Here is a 21,225-nt window from a genome sequence, read left to right as displayed (position 1 = left end):
CCTGTTATTGTGAGAAGGCAACAAAGCGATGCATTAGGAAGCACACTGGAGCCACACGGCTTTGATGTAAGCTCGGTAACCAAGGCACAGCGGTGGTCGGCGTGTGAGCTCAATTTCAATAGATGTGTTGTGTAATCAGATGTGTTTACCGTGTATTCACGTAAAGAAGTGGCGTAATCCATCCTCGCTGGGATAGCGCTATGGGGGGGGGGACATAAAAAGAAAAACTCAATTTGATCAAGATTCTTTATTCAAACTCTCCATTTTACGATGCATACATGATACTTTCAAATAAATTGAACATAAAACAAAAACTCAAGTGCAGGTAGCTAGAATTAACACATGTTTACAATATAAATACTTGTTTATTCATAAGACAGAGTAAGAAAAGCAGCAGCATTAACATTTACACGGAAAACCATACCACAGATTATATATAAGTTGCAGTACACTTTAATAAAACTGATTTCATGTGATCTTATGATAAACAGCTCACTACATTGAAGAATAAAAACACAATGTTGCCTCTTTGAGTTGTTATTGGCTTTACCCTGAGACAAATTTCTTAGCCACACCAAATTAATTAGAAAAAATTTTCTTAGGTAGGTCAAACCTGATGTCTTCACTTCCTTTTTAAAAAATTTTTTTCTCAAAGATGAGGCTTGAGCCTTGTAGAGCTCCGTTTTTTTTTTTTTTTTTTTTTTTTTTTTTACCTCCCAGCTTGTGATTGACAGCAGCATGTGCTGCCCTCCTAGCTGCTTCAGTTCACAGCCCCTGTCAGGGGGGGGTGGCAAACACACAAGGCACGGAGCGGCTGGCTGCCCCTCAGCAGCAGGAGGCAGCGTCGGGGTGGTGCGGCTGGGTATGTGAGGTCACAGGTTCAGTTGGTTCTGGAGCATTGTTGTCAGGTGGATTGCAAAGTAACGCAAAAAACAAAAAGAAACGGGAAAAAAAAAAAGAGGAGAAGACAGAAAGGAAGACCAGCCTTTCATCCAGCATTTCTACTGTGCTTACTTCTTCTTTTTTGGCTGGTTCTGTCCAGTGGGTGCTCTCAGCACACTGTACTGCACCTGTAAAAACAAACAGGAGTTTGGTCAGAAGCAGGTAATCGGAGCTCAGTGGAGCGCACAGTAATGGCTCCCCTGAGGAGAGCTGGTGCAGAGCAAAGCGAGGCGGCCTTGCCTGTAATGAATCATTTTTTAAACACAGGAGCAGAGGGGATTAATCACAGGGAGGAAGGATTTGAGAAGTCAAGGGTTCTCTGCAAGTGTACCCCTCCCTTCATTCTGCACCAGAATCAGATTATTAGAAACAGACATCAACTTTTTAGATGACCTGCCAGGCCAGTAAAGAAAGGGTAAACTGCGTAATCACTCTTGGTTGGATATGTCTATGAAAGAAAACTTAATTCAACTTTAATGCTTGCAGTTGAATCAGGAGAAAAGCTGCCTCCAGTCTACATCTATGGTGCAGTACTGGTACAATAATTAAGACTATTGTGCACACAGCAGTATGCACTACCAAGTGGCCACCACTAGGAAACAAGAAAGAAAGAACTGACCTATGTCACCTTTGGAGAGGCTGGTGACCAGCATGACACTTGAACAAAACTTCTGCTGTTGTCTATTAGTACAGAAAGGCTGCTGTTAGCATTGGATAGCGTTCCTCGACAAGTCATCCATTATAATAAATGCATGAGGCTGAAGTTGACCTCCAACTGCAGCTTACTTTGTTGTTCTAGACTAATAGGAGAAATTAAACTTAGTTTTTCATTCATCAAACCTTTATCTAACTTGTGAAATGCTTTTTAATTTTTACTTTTTCCTTATCAAAAGAGCATCAGAATCAGCAGTCATTCCATTTAACTTATTTTGAGTTTTCTTTAAGTCACTATCTTTAAGTGTCAATAATGACAATAATAGCACTGTAGTTTTTTAGGTAGACCAGTTCTGATGTGGACCAAATGCACAAGTAAATATTAAATTTATATTTGATTGCATTTTCACAAATGACATAAAAGGTTTAACAAATCCCAAACTGCATTTATTATATTCTCCCATTACTCTAAAATCCAGGTTTGAAGAGTCTAAGTGTTTTGTTTTTAAAGTAGGGCAGATAAAATTTCTAAGGTAGTTAGAAAAAGGGTTGATTAGCCCTTTAGGCGTTTCCCGATTTTGAAGCTGCAATCATGAGTCAGCTTTAGCTTTATGCGTCTATTATAGTGAATGACCAGCCGAGGTATGGTGTCCATTGCTGACACCAGCTTATCTGTTCAAATAGACAACAGAGGAAGTCGACTATGCCATGATTCACCAGCCTAGGTATGCTGGGCAGCAGCCTCTCCAAAGCTAACAGAGGTGGATTCTCTCCTTCTCAGTTACTAGCTTCGGTTTCTCATTTCCCAGCGCTAGCCTCTCGTTTAACGGTGCCTATGGTTAGGTTCATGGGTATTAAATAGGGGTAAATATGAGCTAAATTAAAATACTGGCATGAAGCTGTAAACAAGACTGTTTTTTTTTTTACGTAACCACTTTATGTCAGATAATATTGATTTATGTTTTAACTTATTTTTATGTTAAGTTGTTTAAAACAGACTAATTGTTTTGGGGAAAAAAATTATTATCCAGTAAGATAAAAAACTTTTTTATTTTTCTCCTTTTTTCTAACTTTTTGCCTGGATTAAACTAAACTTTTGTGGCCATTAAAGTAATTAAGAATTTAGTGACCATAGTAACGGAAGTATGACAGGAAATGGGTGAACTGCAAAAGAGGAGGCAAAACATCTAGCAATAGTCTGATGAACCCCAGATGACCCCAATCTTTGACCAAGCTGTTCCAAAGCTTTTTTGTGATTTTCATATGCCATTTTGGGGTGCCCTGCTTGGGATCATTGTCCTACTGCATAATCATAAGTAAACTAGAGTCATGATTTTATAATCAGGCATTCTTCTTTATGCTACACAAAAAGGTCTAGAAAGTTGGTTGTACTCCAGATATGACTACATGACACGTAAACTTTCAGAGCAATAAACATTTGTTTTCTGTTAAAGAATAATTTCCCCAACGATCTTCTATTTGAAATGTAAGCAGAACTTTATATTCACTTTGGTCAGCAGTGATTTTAGCCTTTGAACTTTCCCATAGATATCAATCTTGCCCTTGGTTGTAACTGAACCAAATATGTGGTTATTGTCACAGTTATTTTAGGATCTTTACAAAGGTAAAAAAAAAAAAAAAAAAAAAAAAAAAAAAAAACATATATTCACATACTATATGGCCAGTTTGGGTTAGAAAGCTTTTTTACCCTCCAAATCATTTCAGCACTCAACAACAACTTGCATAGCTATTCAGGTCTTCTGACAGTACTGTCCCATAAGAAACATAACGAGCAAGTTGTTGCTCAGAGTTATGAAGAGCTAATTGATTAATGGCATACAAGATCCATAATTGATAGCAACAGGGTGTGATACAGGTTTTCCTGAACATCAAACAATAACGTTGTACGATATGACCATGTCGAGCCTTTTTATAATCATCTCTTTAATTCCTCAACAATTCACTAATCAGAGCTGGGTAGTACATATGACAAAAATATTAGTTTTACTAAACCATACTTTTTACTTTCATTTTAAAAACATCCTAGTAGACCATCACTAGTCTTGAGTAGCGATGATTTGAGCAAAATATGTGGCTACTAAACATCACCAAATAATGAACAATCTTTAAAAAGAAAATATTCTCCAGACAAATACACAAGGTTATTGTTCATGTCAAAATTTGTGTTTTGGAGGTAAAGCTAATATACAGTAAGCAGTAAATATCGCCACTGAATGTTTTGTTATAATAAGTTCAATTTTAAAAATAGAATTGATGTGAAAAAGTGTTTCTTCTGCCTGGAATCATAACTTTTTAATCATATTATTTGTTTGTCTTATTTATATGTAATATAAGATGTTATGATGAGATTGTGTAGCATTTTTACCACATTCATTTTAACTAGAGTTATTGTTTGGATTGTTACTTTCTATTCCTACTAGAGTAAAAGCATGTTTAAGTAGGGTTACTCTTACTTGAGTATAGATTTGTCTTAACTACCAAATAAACAAGCTTTTACTCTGTGATTATGTTTATGTGAATTGGTTCACCTGCAGCTACAGACCTGAGGAAACTGGGGATGAGGCATCACACCTCAGAATAAAAAATAAGGGTAAAAATTGGTAAAAGGCTGAATTGACCTTGAATGTTTTATTTGTCTCTTTCTGCTACTTACATATGTTGAATTTCATTTAAAAGCAAGTTCCATTTATTAGATCATATACTCAAATATGTATTAAAAATTCTTCTATTTTGACGCCAGAAAAATTACTTATTTTTCTTTTCCTAATTGTAGCCATAACCCAAAGAAGGGGAATCATAAGTTTAACAGGAAAAAGGGCAGTTAGAATCTGAAATCCAGCTTTTGAAGTTCCCTTGCTGAGCTCAAACAATACAGTGAATCTGTTGAATGAAAAAAGGTAAGAGCTCTATGCTAATTAGCCATTCTCCATTATTAGAACAGGAGATAGAATGTGGGAACAAAGTGTCTACCTCCTGCATCAGCACATGAAACTGTCCTCAGAACTGACAGATGCTTCTTATTTCCAGACAGACACGGCGTTGTCAGAAGTCCCCGTTTGAGGCACACTTTGTAGACGTGCAAAGGCACTAATTGCCAAGTCACATTAGCAAGAAAGACAGAAGTCAATTTTCCATCTTTTTGCTGTTTTGTGTCCACACCTATCGGAAGATTGAAGTTCTAAGTCAACAAAAACAAACAAAAAAAAAGAAATGAAAAACTGCTGTATTGTTTGAATCTCCTGTGTATATGATGTTAAGATTTTTTTTCTTCCACAGGAAATAATGGAACACACGTATGATGAGTCTTAAGGGTGCTTTGTTTTTTTATGACTGGAGCCATTTTCAAGATGTAGTTCGTCTTTTAAACCAAGCTAAAAAGTATTGTTTCCATGGGATTTGAAAGAGAGTCATTTTCAAAGCTCTAACACCGTATCCCAATGGGGTAGAAGGACATACAAAGGATTCAGAATCAAAATGCCTTCGCCACCTTGTTTTGCCAACTCAGTCAGCCAAATCTCTAACAACACAGGCTCCCTCCAACATCACAGAAGAGTCAGCGCCGGCTTGCTGCAGGAGGACATCAAGGGTGCAGCTGAGAAACAGAGCGAGGTGAGAGTGTCTTGCCAGATTCAGACTGTCAGGATTTCTTGCTCCGGTGAGCTACCTGCGAGATGAAGGCATTGTGTTGGCACTTCATTTCCTGCCTGTGCAAAATCTTCAGTCAGTGGACGGCAAGCTGCAGACACTTATAACAGACCTGACAGCTCTTCTCGGATCTGAGATGTAAATGCAAATGACATATCAGCCGTGGCTAATATGTAATCACATATGGCACCCAGCAAGATGATCGGGGCTCACGAATAAATTAATTGACTCTACCACCCTGAAGTGACTGAGGCCACGTCAGAGTTTCTGGGCTGACATAACAGCCAGAGTTGTCAGGAAAACACTCTGACTGCCTGATCTCAGCCAATCACCAGCTCCTGGGTCGCTTCAATCAAACACGCAAAATTGCTAATAACGGACGAGGCTGCAGCCAGATAGCCGAGGAGAGATCTGAGCACCTCCTCGTTCAGGCACGGCGGTGACTGAGGATGGGGAGTTGCACACTGAGGAATAATTGGGCCAGGGCTGCTTTAAAGGCGAGAGTCCATTAATAATCAAACAAAGCCAGAGGATATATTTCTGCAACACATGGGAATTGCAGTACAGCAAATAATGCAGACATCTTTAGGGAATTCCATCCCTATCTGTATGTAAAATTGGACCCTTACCTTCTGAACATCAGAAGGCACCCTCTGGAGGAAATCCAGTATTTCATTACTGTCAATACTATATGGGTTGCGCAGTTTCTTGGTAAATTTGTTAATGCCTGTGAAAATAAGCACAGATAAACACATTCATAAATAAAAGCTGTCATAAAAAGCTGTATTTTTTAACAGAACAGTATTGTCTACTAGAGTTGTAACCATTGCACCATAGGAGACTAAGCTTTTTCCATCGTTAGATTTATTCCAAATAAATAAAAAAAAGCAAACACGAGAGGTATTGATTTGATAAGATTTCATTTGAACAAAACTCAAGAAACTTTTCTTACTTTTTTTTTCTTAAATCTGTCAGTTTCTTGTATATCTATATTTTTTTTACAGATTGCAACTGAAAGAAAAATATATCTCCAGGGCTTTATTGTCGGACCATTATATTCATAGTTCAATTCAAGAAGCACCATAGCATGCAGACAAAGAAACTAGAGTCTTAAATATGAGCAAGGAACTTAAAAGAACTGTCTTGCAAACACAGAGATGAGGGTTAACTGGGGAGGCAGAGGAGTGTCTCAGATTGTGAGTTTTTATGTTTGATATTTATATATATATATTTTTTTTTTTTGGTATTGATTGTGTTGAAGGCGATGTGGAAGTACAGTGGCTGTACAGCTGGAGGAGGAGAGCCTGGTGAGGGCAGCATTACTGCCTGACCACTAAGACAATACTGTGCTGCTGTATGACTACAGCAGATAATGAGAGGCTAGACCAGGAGCCTACAGACTGCCCAAGGACATCATGCATTATATACGGCTTGCTCTTCTCTGCCTTGGCTTTGTTTTCACACAAACCCTTGGTCATGCCTCTGCTGGGCTCTGCTACATCAGCCCACACTAGGAAGAGTGAAACTCTACAACCGTCTGATCTCTGTGCATCTGCAGAGGTGTAGATATAGCAAAGTTCCTAAATTACAGAACTTTATTAAATCAGACATTCCCAGTTGGAAAAAGAAAAGTTAAGTTGGGTTAATTTTTTAATCTGTTTTATTAGGATGCAATGATTACTCTGTTAAACAATGTTTCTATTCCAATATATTAAATGTGTATTACATTCTGTTATCCATTAATAATAACAATAAAAAAAAAAAATTTAAAAAAACTTACCCCATACTAACACAATGTACCGTAATGGGATTAAATACAATAGTGAGGCTGCCACAAACAGCATCAGGCAGGCCAAGCATGACAAGAATGGCACAGACCAGTTGAATATGCTGCAAAAGACAAATACAAGATAAGGTGATGAAATTAAAAACCAAATCTAATCAGAAACTATTAACCTGCATGGAAATAATTTAGAATATCATCAAAAAACTTTTACATGATAAGTAATTTAAATTACAGCTAAACTCAGATTTAGAGTAGTTCTTATATGGCATACTTATTTTCAAAAAAGATATTTGTAAATTAGAGCTACTAAAAACCCGAAAGTCGTGACATCAGAAAATTAAGATTGAACATAAGACCAAAACAAGAATTACTACTACTGAAAGGGATGGGACGGTACAGGGGAGTATGTGTCCTTAATGCTTGTTCTGGGCTCCTTTTGCTTTAATCAGTGCATCAGTTTTGTCTGGTATGGAGGTGATCAGCCTGTGGCTCTACCTAAATGTCCACAAAACCAATATTGCCCTTAGAGTGACCTTAAGCTAGTTTTAATTGTTTGGTCTGGGATACATCTTATCTTCCTCAAACAGCACTTCATAGAATGTCAATGAGGCTGCCAATCAAGCAGAGTGAAACCTGGATCACTAATGCAGGTAGTATTACTTTTGGCAGAGTAGATGGGAGTGAAGGCCTTCTGAAAAGGGATCCAGAGGAGTCCAAGTACTTTCATAAAGCTTCTGTGCAAATTGAATCAAATTTCTCTTAAAATGTCCAGTGACTCTGGAGGTTATAAGACTCAGAGGACCATCAACGGTCTTCAAAATCATCAGATTTGGAAACTTCACGCAGAACCTGAAGGAGCTTAGAGTCCCCTCTTCATTGCTCTCCTTCAGACTTTGAGACCTTGATTTCTAAATAAAATGCATAAACATACTTTTATAAAGAAAGAAGACTTTGCTCCACTTAGCAAAAGTCTGGCCCCCTTTCTCTTTAGCTGAGGTAAGATTTTTCTGACAATACCTTTGGGCCAGAAGTCCCTTAACACTAAGAATGTGGTAGCTGTAACCCATGTTTTGGATATATCAATTGTGGGGCATGGATCGTAGACCTTCTTTTTAACTCAACATCCAATTGTGAGAAAAAGCAGCTTGTTCAGTTTTTTTTTTTTTTTTGGCTAAAGCTCCTTGGAAAGGGTGTCAAAGACCATCGGCTGGACTAATGGCAAATCAGTACTCCTCCATAAGATTATGAAGCTCATAACTTTTCAGTACTTTTTTTTTTATTGGTGTTATTTAATTACTAAATGTTGTAATGAGTCCCTAATCACCAGGATTAATTGAAAAAAAGTTTAGATTTAATTTTAAATATTTAAACATGAGTGTTTAAATGAGTTTCACATTTGAAAAAAAATATACTGAAATAGTTCAACTTAATGTACTAAATTAACACTGAAAAATTAAAGAAATAGCGTAAGTAGTCATTACTTCTTGACTCGCTCCCCGATGTTGGCGATTTCCTCCAAAACATTCTGGACAACCAGCACCACTTCCTGGACCATATGTATTTTATCCATCAAACCCTTTTTGCCAGATTCCTGAAAAATAACAGACAAAAAAAAAATGCACAGACACTGATGAGGTGCACTGCATGTCAAATGTTGGGCAGAGTAGACAAAGACCAGTTTACTCCTGCCTTGCTATCATGTGTAATTTATCTATTGAATAGCCCATAATGAGCAAACACTATACATCTTCAGACTATGCTTTTGAAGATGAGGCAGATTCGGCTCTCAGAAGCTGTTATCCAGGATGGGCTGAAAGATTTCAGCTTTTGTGAGCTGCGCACAATGAAGCTGTTGCACAAGTGCAGCACAATCAAGACGCGCAGATAAGATGAAAAGTACACAAAATGGCCATCTGCAATCAGGCAGACTAGACAACCAAAAGAAGAAGTGCAGGGGCCTCACAACTTGGGAGAGTTTTTATTCTAGCAGTATGCACAGAGGTAAGCTGGAACATGTTTTTACAAATATGTCAGTTCTGTCTTTCTAACCTAAGCCAACATTCTCCAAGCGTGAGAAAAACACTTCAGTCTGCTTTGTAAACCAGTTGGATATAGAGTCCTTTGCCTTTTTTAAGGGTGATTCATGCACATGAGCATATTTTTTTTTCTGAAAAAGCACTGATAAAATAAACATTTTCAACCAGTAATTTGTTTCCTTAGATAGCCTGAGTGTCTATGTCCAGATGTAATATATGCGATCACATTGAGCTGGGAAATAACAACAGCTATGAAGCCTTCCAGGGCAGGGGAGTGCAAGATAACACGAGGAATACAAGCTAAAGAGAGCTGAGAAGCCTCAGATCAAAAGGAGGAAATAATGACAAGAATGATGACAGGGAGAAGAGTGGGAGAGGAAGAGTGAGAAGGAGAGGGGAGGGATAAGAGTGCTGGGGAGGACGCTCTAATGGACCCTAACAGGAGGCCTGAGGATGTCTATATGTTTGTGTAACAAGTCAGCTGAAGCCGCAGCCTGTGTGCACTGACAGGGCCCAGACAGAATGCCTTTATCAGAGCTCCACGAGGCAGCCCCTGGGAACACACTGTCTGCCAGCACTGAGAGACTCCCCACTGCTGGTCCTACTCTCCTCCCTGAACGGTGCAGGAAGAGAGCAATTCCCACACTAGTGGAACCTCCCCCGCTGGGCTCTGATCTGGACAGACACTGAAGCCTCAGCACTGTCCAAAAAAGGAAAAGAACCTCACAAATATGTTTTCTACCAGATTAATATCTCCTATCTCGTGTTAAAAGAAGATCACGTATCAGCATCATATTACACTGTTCCCACTGCATCAAGCAGTAAACTATCCCACCTCAAATGTTAACTGAACTCTTCTGCAATGCTTCAATGGTCGTTACAATCTGCAGCTTCTGATGGAGCCAGAACATATTTGTGACTCATGTCTGATTTACGGATATAAGGCTTACAGTAAGTGCAATGTAATTTGCCTTATGTGAAAAGGAAATGACTATGGTCCTACTTGAAATATACCAAAACCCAGAGCAACATATGGAGGACCAGAAATACAGAGACAAAAATGTTACTGTAGAAAGGAGGACATTAAATAATGGACAAAACATCCCTACAGAAAGGTGGTTGTGCTTGCATTTTAGTACATAAAGATTTTTCTTCATAAGCAAGAACAGGGTTTCAGATTTAATGCTGATAAATGGATGGAAGTACATTTGGAAAAAAAAAAGATAAAAAGCTTCAAAAGCAAAGATCGGGGCAACATGAAGACCCAGAGACCCAAAACATGCAGGTACAGGCCTACAATGGATTGGTGTAGATCACAACATATTTGCATCTTAGAATGACCCAGTGAAAGTAAAGACCCAAGTCATTCTAGACTTTTTAATGAGACTTGAAAAATTATATTTTCAGATCCTGTCTGTCCCATATTACTGAAATCAAGCTATTTACGGAAAAAAATAGAGCCAATCCTATGGGGCAAATCAGTGAGGACTCTTACAGCAAAGCAGAATTGTGCTAGTAGTTACCATAAGTGGTGTCCGAATAATGCTGAAAGTTAATGAAGGAGGTAGGAAGAGGAAGAATAATGCTTCCTTTTGATAGTTAATTTCTCATAAGGACCTCCAGACATTCATATCTTCTGCAGAGAAGCTACACAGTTGCTCACAATCCATTGTTTCACAGGATGTAAAGGGAAAGTATTTTACTTTTCTCTTTGACGTCACAATTATGCTCAACATCGTGTTTGTTTAACAGAATTACATCTGTGCAGGTTAGAGGTTGTATCATTTAAAAAAATTAGAAAAGTTCAAGTGGGATAAATACTTTTACAAGGCAATACAACCTTGGCAAAAAAATTAGACTATCCTCTAATTTGAAAAACAAAAAATAACTTTCAAACATCCACTCCAGAGAACCTGCTTTATGATTCTCCAAATCCAAGCTTTAGCTATCAAAAACTAAGATACCTTTTACATTATTCATTAGATGAGATTCTTTGTTCCTTTTTTGAGTCATGTACCCATGTGTAGAACAAATTAAATATCTCCATCTTAAACCTTAAAGATGGGTAAAATGGGGATGGACTAAATGATTGTAAATTTTCCCCTGATTAAAGAGCCTGCGCGGAATCACATTTTCATTTCAGATAAATTGTAAAAGCTTTCTTTTAAGGTGCAGTAATGGAGAACCAATTTGATCTCCTGCAGAAAGGTAAACACAGTCCCGCAGACATGTGTGCCGTTATCAAACGTCGGAAATAAAAGCTCATTTAGCATAATTTTAATTAGAATGAACCATGCCAAATTTGAATTCTCAGACTGAATATTTATCTTGCGACTCTTTCAGGTGAAAATATGAGTTTGTCAAAATGAAAAACACCTGTGTTTTGAGCAATTTATCTCCTGGAGCTAAAGTAAACTAAAGCAGTTATGCTGCAGTGAGGATTTAAGGTGGTGCTGCTCCCAGGATACACACAACAGATCATGGGTAGCATGTCTAACTGGTGTTTTCAAGAAACCAGGCAGTAAGTGTAGGGTACTGGTTGAAAGATTCAGCAACTCCAAAGCCCAGATTGGCAACCCCCAACTACAATCCCAGCCCTTATCCACCCCCTTAACTCCCACTGGCAAAGCTCTGAGAGGAACTCAATGTCGGACCGGCAGCACCAGCAGCCGGAGGGCAACAAAAAGGGGCCGTTTCATCTTCCCCGCTAATATTAGCAAGAGATCTTAGGACTTGCTTTGCCTCTGTGTCTTTATGTTATGATTACATATCATCTATCTGCTCAATTGATACCCGAGGCCAAAGGGAAGTCACTTTGCCCACACATAATCTGTAAGCTGTCTCCTTCCCTGAGGACAGATTTGTTCACAGGCAGAAAATCTGCTCCGCATTACTCTGCCGTAACACTGACTTTGCTTTCGTCTCTCTTTAACGTCATGCCTTCACATGCTTCCTGCTCCAGCTGAGGTTTACATATTTCCCTCCTCAAGGGTGGTGGGGGTAGAAACACATACGAGTTGTAATCATAACTTTTTTCAGGGGGAGAAGCCTTTATTCATATGCTGAAGGAGAAACTGGGAAGGGAGCGCAAGGCTTTGAATACATCAAATTTAACGCTGATCACTCTTTAACCCCAAATATTTTTTAAGAAGGCTTTGAAAGGCCTTGTAAAGCTACACCGTTTGATCAGGCCGAATGATATCGCATTCAAGTGACAGCAAGACCATAACAAGAATTTCAAATAAGCCACTTTAAATTAAAGCTGACAGCTTAAAACAAACATGGGTGAGTGCTTAATTAGTAAATGAAAGGACATATTTCATTCCCAGCAAGTGTGAAAGGGCTTTGGAGGCTCATGGGAAAGCTTTTAAAAAGCTTTAAGAGGAGAGAGTTGAGTTTGCAAACATGTGGCATGGAGAGACCCATGAAGCAAAGACCCTGCCATTTCTTCCGTGTAAAAGAAAAATCCTTTCATATAAACTGAAGTTTCAAGGTATGTCAAAGCGAGATAATTTAGTGCATCAAGATAATCCTTTCCTATTAAGCATGCATAAACCCAGTACTTTTTTGTCCCTGCTGTTTGTTAAAACACTGATTTCTCCTTTTGCAGATAGAAAGTGTGGCTTTACACCACACTGACATATCATGCAAGTTTCATCTGCGAATTAGCTCATCCCTTTCAGACAGGATTTGGTGGACGTGCCTTTGAAAAAACAGGAAAAGGGAATCTAGCTCTTCTGTTGCCTCTGGTCATCTGCAGCAGAATATATTGAGCGCATTATGGATATGAATCCCGGGCCTAGACATGCAGCACAAGGGGTCAATGCTCGAAGGCTCCCAGTTAGTTTCACACTTCATTGCCATAAAACAATAATGCGAATCCCTGTAAACTTATTTTAGTTTCTTTAGCAAAAAGAATTGGATGAGTATAATTGAATGTGGTGTGCTGTGGGAAGTATAATTTTCAGACTACTTAAACATTTCCTTTTTCTTTGTCAAGAGACACTGGAGTTGAAGTTAAAAAAAAAAAAAAAAAAAAGAGAGGCAAATTATTAAGTCACTATTGGGTCCCCATTTTTGTTTTGACACCCCGATATAACTTGATAGAAAAAGTTGTTTAAACTGCCTTAAAAAGGTATTAATAACCCTTTGGACATTTTTGTTAAGCTACAACCACATGTTTTTCATTGGGCTTTTCACATTCTGCTGCTCAAAACACTGCAAATCTTTTTTAGGATGTCTCAAAAAGATTTGTCTATATGTATGTTTATATGTGTGTCTGCATACATATAGACTGAAACCTTTGAAATTTCCTCCTTAACAAAAACACTGAGGCTCAATCAGCTTGAATGAGTGGTGGGCACCAATTTTCAATTTTTGCTTTTATTGAATTTATATCTAGACTTTTACTGGACCACATGCAAAGGCTTCTATTTAGACCAAGCCCTTGTACTGAAGATCTGGAAATACAGTATGAGGTTGATCTCCGCCTAGAAGGGGAAATTTTTGCACCAATCTTTTGACCTTTACAGCATTTCTTAGGTTTTCTTTTGTCCTCTATCTAGCTTTATTCATCTTATCAGCTCTGCTGAGCTCTCTTATTGGTGTTTAAAAATTTCCACATATCATGATGCACCAAAAATGCTTCTTATAAACGAAATTATCAAAATTAAAACCTGAAACTGAGAAAACATTCTTGTTACCTGAAAGAAATAAAAACAGTAACATAAAGGAAAAACTAAAACAGACCGACATTTTACTATAGGTTTATAAAACTAGCTCAGCTGTACTATAATAATATAAACCTTTTTTTTTTGTGTGTATCAATGGATCTCTAAGCCTTGCTAAATTATTTGAAGTGTCTTAACTTAATACAAAACTAAACTGAAACAAAATATTAAAGGTATGGTGAAGGACAAATTTTTGAAAAGACCCGCCTTCTCCACCTGTAATCGCTGCCAAGAGGGAACGCCTATTAAACACGTGCAACAGCATGCACAAGACCATTTCTCCTAGTGCACGCTCTGTTTACAAGTTGCTGTTTGCATCGCTCAAACAAGCTTACTTCACAAAAGAAGATTTGCAATCCCTTCACCATGTCAGATTCACCACCGGTAAGTGAAAATGGGGTGAGCACTTAGGAAGCCCTTAAGTAAACATATCACCAGAATGACTGAAAATAAGGATGACCACTTATTTTATACCACCCGGAAAAAGAGCATCCTCCACTATACCTTTAAATAATAGCAACTGACAATAAATAAACCCCTCCACAAACTATTTAAATCTAAATCAGAGTTAAAAAAATCTTGCAAAATAAAACTTAACTATAGTGAAAAGTCCAGAAGTATAATAACTTTACTCCCGACACAAAAGATTACTGTCATGGTGGGGTGACCAGTGAGACATACAGTTTTAATACATCTTTTCCAGTCTTACGGTCTCCCCTACAAAATATGCTGCTCAATGCAAGCAGGAATTCTAATGCCGTTATTCTCCAACAGCTTTTTCTTTTCCTCTATGCCCACAGAGGCCAGATTTTTTAAGGGCATGCTTAAAAGTTTTCTTGTATTCTTAAATCCGACTTAGCATCAATACAAGCATACCCTAGCTGTGTGTTTGCTTTAGCCCTTGATTTGTAGAAATAAAATTAAAAAATATACAAAATAAAAATACATATACATATATGTGTTGTATTTTCCTACAGTGGTGTATATAAGATTGTTCATAGAATTTATACATTCTTTTTACGGAAGAAATAAACAGGTAATAAAATTAAATCAAATACATTTGAATATTTTAGCGCTAGATAGGATAAGCTACCTTTTCGTCTTCCTCTTCGTCGTCACCCATGGCCATGTTCACCTATGAGAAAATAAAGGGTATGGGGTGATTTCCAACGAATGAGACATGTGGGCACTGGAGCATTTTTAACAAACACCTAGTAATGAAATTTTCTTTGAGCACATTCACCCCTATTGGGAGAGGCTTGTTTCCATAGAGACTGCATCACAGGGGTGACCTCACACAAAAGGAGAGGTGAAGAAGGGCCTTCCTCGCAAGAGCACTGTCACACCAAAAGCAATCTCTTTTCTCCACAACATAGGCACACAGAAAAACAGAAAGACAAAAAAGAAAGAGGAAGGAAGAAATAAAAGAACACATTTAATTTGGATGTTGTTGCCTAGATAACTTTATATCAAGTCATCCCTGACCCTGCTGTGGTGCACATTGTGACATTGCCCGGGTGCAGAGCATTGACATTGCTGGCCGTAGGGTCTCAGTGGGTTGACAAAATCTTACGCTGGATATGAGGGTGAGTCTGTGGACATTGCCGAGAGACAGCATCTCAGCCAGCAGCCTTGAACACAGTGACTGGGCTATGAGTTTGACTTTGGGGAGGATGTGGGAGTGGGCCTGAACTATGTCTGGTGAGTGATAAGGTTTATAACTTTGCAAAATTGGGGGCCAATCAGAAGCGTGAATAGCATCAAACTTAAAAGGAAAGAGTACAGAAAGCAGCATTTCCAAAAAAGTAGAGGCAGAATATTCAAAGCTGAAGCAAAAATGTTCCACGTAAGGGCAAACGTTAAGATTTACAAACATCACCATACATCACACTAGTAATTCTTGTTGTTTTTGCACACTACCATTTAGAACCAATGCAAAAAGGCTTATAGAAGCAGAGCAGCCATGCCTTTTTTAAGGAAAAGATGGACCCTATATTTTAAATGAGAATTAGTGTCTTATCCAGCATGGTACACATTAATATCCCTTTTCCTTAAGTTTCCTACATATATTTGAAATTCACTGACTCTAAACCAGAATAAGTGTTTTTTGTACTCTAAAACTTACCAAAGATCACCTCTGCATGATTACATTGAGTTTTGTTGCACTATTTGCACTGACTCCTATCCAAACTAAAGGGTCTACTTTCTCTAATTAACTTAGGCAGGTATGGCAAGTTCGCACAAAGAAACAATGTGGTGATGAACCCAGCTAATCCAAAGCTTAGGTTAAAGTTTACCATTTATAGATTTCCTCTCCTTTTTCTTTCCGTACAAACATCTGAAATCATTAAACCACTACAAAGACACTGAGTAAATAACATCCAGTTTTCAGATATTAAGTAATATCCTGAAAGAGGAGCTAGAAAAGATGTGGAAAGTAAGAGCAGCAGTGGTGCCAGTGGTAATTGGAGCACTGGGGGCTGTGACCCCAAAACTGAGAGAGTGGCAACAGCAGATTCCAGGTAAAACATCAGAGGTCTCTGTCCAAAAGAGTTTAGTCCTAGGAACAGCTAAGATACTGTGCAGAACCCTCAAACTCCCAGGCCTCTGGTAGAGGACCCGAGCTTGAGGAAGACACATACCACCTTAAGAGTGGTGAGAAAATAGTTTATATATATATATATATATATATATATATATATATATATATATATATATATATATATATATATATATATATATATATATATACATACATACATACACATTTCAACATGCAAAAAGAAGTAGCAGAAATTACAAATATAAATAAATATAAATGGAGGCATTCTATTCTTTTGGCATTAAATTAAGTCTAATACACAATATTAAAAAAAAATTCTCTGTGGTATAACAACCTGGCCAAGCTAAGCTAGACTATGCCAATCGCAACTTGCCCTCATCCTGACCACCTCCCCCTTTAACCCCATCACTCAGTAATGCCCCCTTACAGGTTTCTTGGCACCCACTGCTTTGGTGACTTTTTTCAAAAATTTGTTTTGAGTTGGGGTTATTTAATTTCCGTTTTGGGATTATTTAATTTATTTTTGAATTGAATTGGTTATGTTTCTACATGGGTTGAGTTACACTTTAAGAAAATCCAAGGCTGCAAAATGTATGCTAATGTTAATGAACTGCTTTTATAAATTAAACCATTTACCATTGTTTCTTGTAATATTCCTTTGCAGTAGAAGGCCAATTTATTACATCAATGTCTGAGTCACACAGACAAATGAGTCCTTGTAATTGTATTGACAGATTATTTACCAGTACTAAATCCATTGATATGTTTTACATAGTATAAAGGATACTATTTAGATTGTGAGTAGTAATTGTGATAACTATCAGAACAACAAAGCTGGTTAGGAGCACAGATTGTAACTAAAAATCCTGCTGGAATGATGTAGTTTTGGATAAACGTTGTTCTCATACTGTAAGCCGTCAATCCCTAATGTATCATTTTATTTCCCTTAAGGCTGGTTCATATGGCAAGATTTTAAAACTGTCGGTAAATTATTTAAAACTTATAAGAACAGACATATGTGGGCTAGAACGGCTATGTACACAGAGTGTGTTTTCAGCAGTCACCTAAAGCACAGGACACCATACACCACCAATTTCCCCAAGACCTTTTGGCTGCCACACAGGAAATCGAGCAAAACCTCACATGATCAAACACGAGTTTGGACTAAACAAAGATGGTGGACAAAGCAAACACTGGTTTTTGTGCTTGGGCTAATTTAATCTGAGAAAAAAACAGAATAAAAAGAAAAGAAATTGGGTCTAAACATGCTAAACTATAATTTGGAGGTATGTTGTCTTTATTTGACCCTAGAAAACAATAATACACACTTTTGTACAGGTGTAGTTTCTCTTTGCTATTTACAGTTGAAACTAACAAATGTTATTTCTTTACATAAATGCATGTATGAGATTTTAAGTTTGGACTGTTTTAGCAACTAAATTGTGTATTCAGGACAAAACAAAGCAGAACTGCTCGCTGGGACTGCTCGAAATGTAGAGTCTAGAATCCATCCTAAACAGCTAAGGATGGATCACTGAACACACCACAGGATTATCTCACTGATAATTAGGGTCAAGATCAGGGCAGAAATTGGCACTATTATCTCGCAGAGTGACATCCCTTTACCTTCTGAAGATGGATTCAGGCTCTGTTCTTTTCTATTCTATTTTACAGATGGACAGGGCTCAACCTTAAAAATCCCAATCCTTTAGTAATGGATTTTTTCAATATTCCCTCATAAATTGTGAGGAAACTAAAAACTGAATCACAATTAGTACATTTTTGTTTTACAGTAAAAGGCATGTACTTATATAGCGCCTTTATTCAAGTCAGGAGACTTGACCAGAGTGCTTTACACTACATCCATTCACCTATTCACGCACACACTCACACACTGATGGTGGCAAGCTACATTGTAGCCACAGCTGCCCTGGGGCTTACTGACAGAAGCGGGGCTGCCGTACATTGGCGCCACCGGGCCCTCTGACCACCATCAGTAGACAATGCAGGTGAAGTGTCTTGCCCAAGGACACAGTGAAATACTAACTTTATCCTCATTGTTTTGATAACCATTCGTTTGTCTTGAATGTACAACTGTAAATTCAGATAGAACTGGAGAATCCATGTACTTGTTTGATTCTGAATGATATATGGAGTTGTATTAGCAGGTGACTACTGTTTATGGATACGTACTGAAGACTCGTCATTACTCACCAGATCCTGGTTGGAGCTGGCCTTTTCCCTGGAGAGCTGGATGTAGTTCCAGCCGATGAGCAGCAGCAGGAAGAGAGGCAGCATGAAAAGCTCCCAGTGCCATACTGTAACCAGGAAAATCTAAAGAGACAGGACATGACAGTTTTCAAGCAAAGCACAAGAGGCTGTACGTCCCTCAACAAGCTTTCAACAAAACCTGTTCCCTTAGCAAAATATGTAACAGTCTTAACCACGTCCCAAATCCCATGAAGAGCCCTCTAAAGCCTCTGAAATGCATCCCCAATGACAACAGATTTTACTCCTGGTTGTTGGTGAGTGAGAGGAATTCAACTTTTTAATATCTTGAAATCCTATTTGCAGTGACATTCTACTGGCAGCTTGCCTGTCTGCTGGAAAGAAAGTACGACATGAATAGGCATGATGGTGTCCTTTTAACTTTCCGATCAAATCCTCTTAGATTCAGAGGCAGTGATACTCTGACGAAGCACATATGGCAACTGGGGAAGCATGTGCAACGTTTACCCCCTCTGTGGCAATGATACTGAGAAAAGTCATGACCCCTGGTAGAAATAAGATGGCTCACGCTGAATGAGTAATCCTTTATAATTCTGTAAAAGGAGTGGTGCTAAGCACATCGCACAACACCCACAGCATCTCACAGCGGCGCGCTAATTGGATGGCTGCATTTAAACCCATTTACTGACAGCCTAATGAGTCTGTCTCTAACTGAAACGATCGAGAATGTGTGAGGGGGGGAAATCACACAAGCAGGTTGATGGGGATGAACTAAAATTGTCCCCCACAGAAAGATAAATTTTAAAATCTATTACAGTCTAAAGAAGTGCAAACACCTCTAAGATATGGTCAGCTTTTATTTACCAGAGAGACATTTTCCCTTAGAACTTCTTATGTAATTATCAATACAATATAATCATTGCACCATTGGAACGGATACTCATTAAACTTTCCAGAGTAAGGAAAATGAAGAATTTTCGATTACTTTGAATATTAACCTCACTAGATAAAGCAGTGAATAGCACTTCCAAATTCAAGTCGATTTTGCAATAACATGATTTTGGTGATGGAGAAGTAAAAAAAATTATAATCTAGCTCACAACATGAGAAACTTCAAGAGAAAGTAAAAGAAATATATCAATCTAAAAGGTGTGAATTGCTATACTTTATGCCTCACAAATTGTGTTTCAAAGGACCTGTTTTCTGAATAGAATTCAGTCCAGGTGGGATTTCTGTAAGTATTACAATTTTAAAGGAAGAACCCATCTAAGCAGCTGCTTAAGACAAAAGGGAATCCAGCTATCTAAACTCTCTTCCAGATAAAAGGTTTCACCCTTCTCAAAGAGAGTAAAAAAAAAAAAAAGTTCAGTAAAGAATTTCGGAAGCAAATATGGAATAACCTTTTCCTATAAAAATGTGAAAAGTAAAAACTAGGAAAAAGCACCCAGATTTATCCCTGTAGTTGTTCACCAACTTTAGTATTTTTTTTTCAAAAAGCAAGAGCAGAGGTCTATAAATCAGATGATGCATCAAAATGTTGGCTGCAGCTTTATCAGCGTGTCACAAAGTGCCAAAATGTTCCCTGAAAGTACTTACAAATAATTCAGCTCTCATCAATCACTTATTGATCTCAGACGTTATTTTTTCCACATGGGGTATTCAAAGGATTGTCAAACAACTGAAAAACTTGTATCTTTCATATGTCAGTAAAAGTCTGCAGTGTATTTCTAATTTTAATCCAGTATGAACCTTTGCAATAATCTTATTAAGGTTTACGGTAGTTCATAATTCAAAGTAATGTTTTTTTTATTATTATTATTATTATTCAATCTACAAATAATTATGTCTGATTTAGGATCCTGGTGAATTTGCTGTTGTAATTTTGGGGAAGCAAAATGTTTCAATAATGTTTTTGTTTTATTTGCATTCAAAAATCTTAAGAAACTGGAACTAATGAAATCAACTTATTAGAAGTTTTGTTAAAAAAAAAAAAAAAAAAAAAAAAAAAAAAAAAAGGCCAAACAACAGAGCTGTGCTAGATGCATCCAAACAGTGACCATATTTATAACCAGGACTGAACTGTCAGACGGAGCAAACTCTGTGCAGTTCGGGCTCAAAGAGCTTGAGGGTTGATGGTAGAAAGAATATGTTTCAGTTAAGCTTCAGACAAGACGAGAAGATCTGAGGCCTTTGGGCTTCAGCAGGCCTCTAAACGGCAGACTGCTCCTGTCATAGCAGCAACGCAGAGTCCGTGTATTTTGCTCTGGGGGCCACTCTACCTACTGCAAGACCAAGCTTAGGTTCAATCAGCCACTAGGGAAATGGTAGTATGAGTAATACAGACAACACCGTGGCCCACTGCCCTGGGCTTTACCATTGTACTGTTTATTTTCCTGTGAAATGATTGGTGATCCCACCATCAGGCAGAAACACAGTGGGATTACCACTAAGCAACAAAGTGGACAGTAGGAACAATATGTTTTAGCTAATAGGAGCTCATTTAAATTATGTATACAGCAAATAACAAGAGCTTGCGAGGGACAAAGAAGGTAAACCATGAATATGCATGATGTGCAGAGATAGCTGCACTACATCCCCTGTGTGTTATGAATAACTTAA

At 38.0% G+C, this 21,225-nt stretch overlaps 1 protein-coding gene across 1 annotated transcript in view; it reads right to left on the bottom strand.

Annotated features, from left to right (window-relative positions):
• Positions 1–242: 242 nt before the first annotated feature.
• The window catches only part of LOC107087252 (multiple C2 and transmembrane domain-containing protein 2-like), a 50,940-nt gene continuing 29,957 nt past the window's right edge, over positions 243–21,225 (bottom strand). The window contains exons 18-23 of the mRNA XM_015378725.1: positions 18,592–18,711; positions 14,908–14,949; positions 8,530–8,639; positions 7,043–7,152; positions 5,892–5,989; positions 243–1,070 (exon numbers count right to left, since the gene is read on the bottom strand). Of these exons, the coding sequence (XP_015234211.1) occupies positions 1,011–1,070; positions 5,892–5,989; positions 7,043–7,152; positions 8,530–8,639; positions 14,908–14,949; positions 18,592–18,711 (540 nt within the window). The 3' untranslated portion in view covers positions 243–1,010. The remainder of the gene's footprint in view (positions 1,071–5,891; positions 5,990–7,042; positions 7,153–8,529; positions 8,640–14,907; positions 14,950–18,591; positions 18,712–21,225) is intronic.

The sequence above is a fragment of the Cyprinodon variegatus genome, unplaced genomic scaffold, assembly GCF_000732505.1.
Source record: "Cyprinodon variegatus isolate N-32 unplaced genomic scaffold, C_variegatus-1.0 Scaffold177, whole genome shotgun sequence".
NCBI lineage: Eukaryota > Metazoa > Chordata > Actinopteri > Cyprinodontiformes > Cyprinodontidae > Cyprinodon > Cyprinodon variegatus.
Note: the sequence above shows the minus strand (reverse complement) of the source record. Positions and strands in the feature narration are given on the sequence as shown.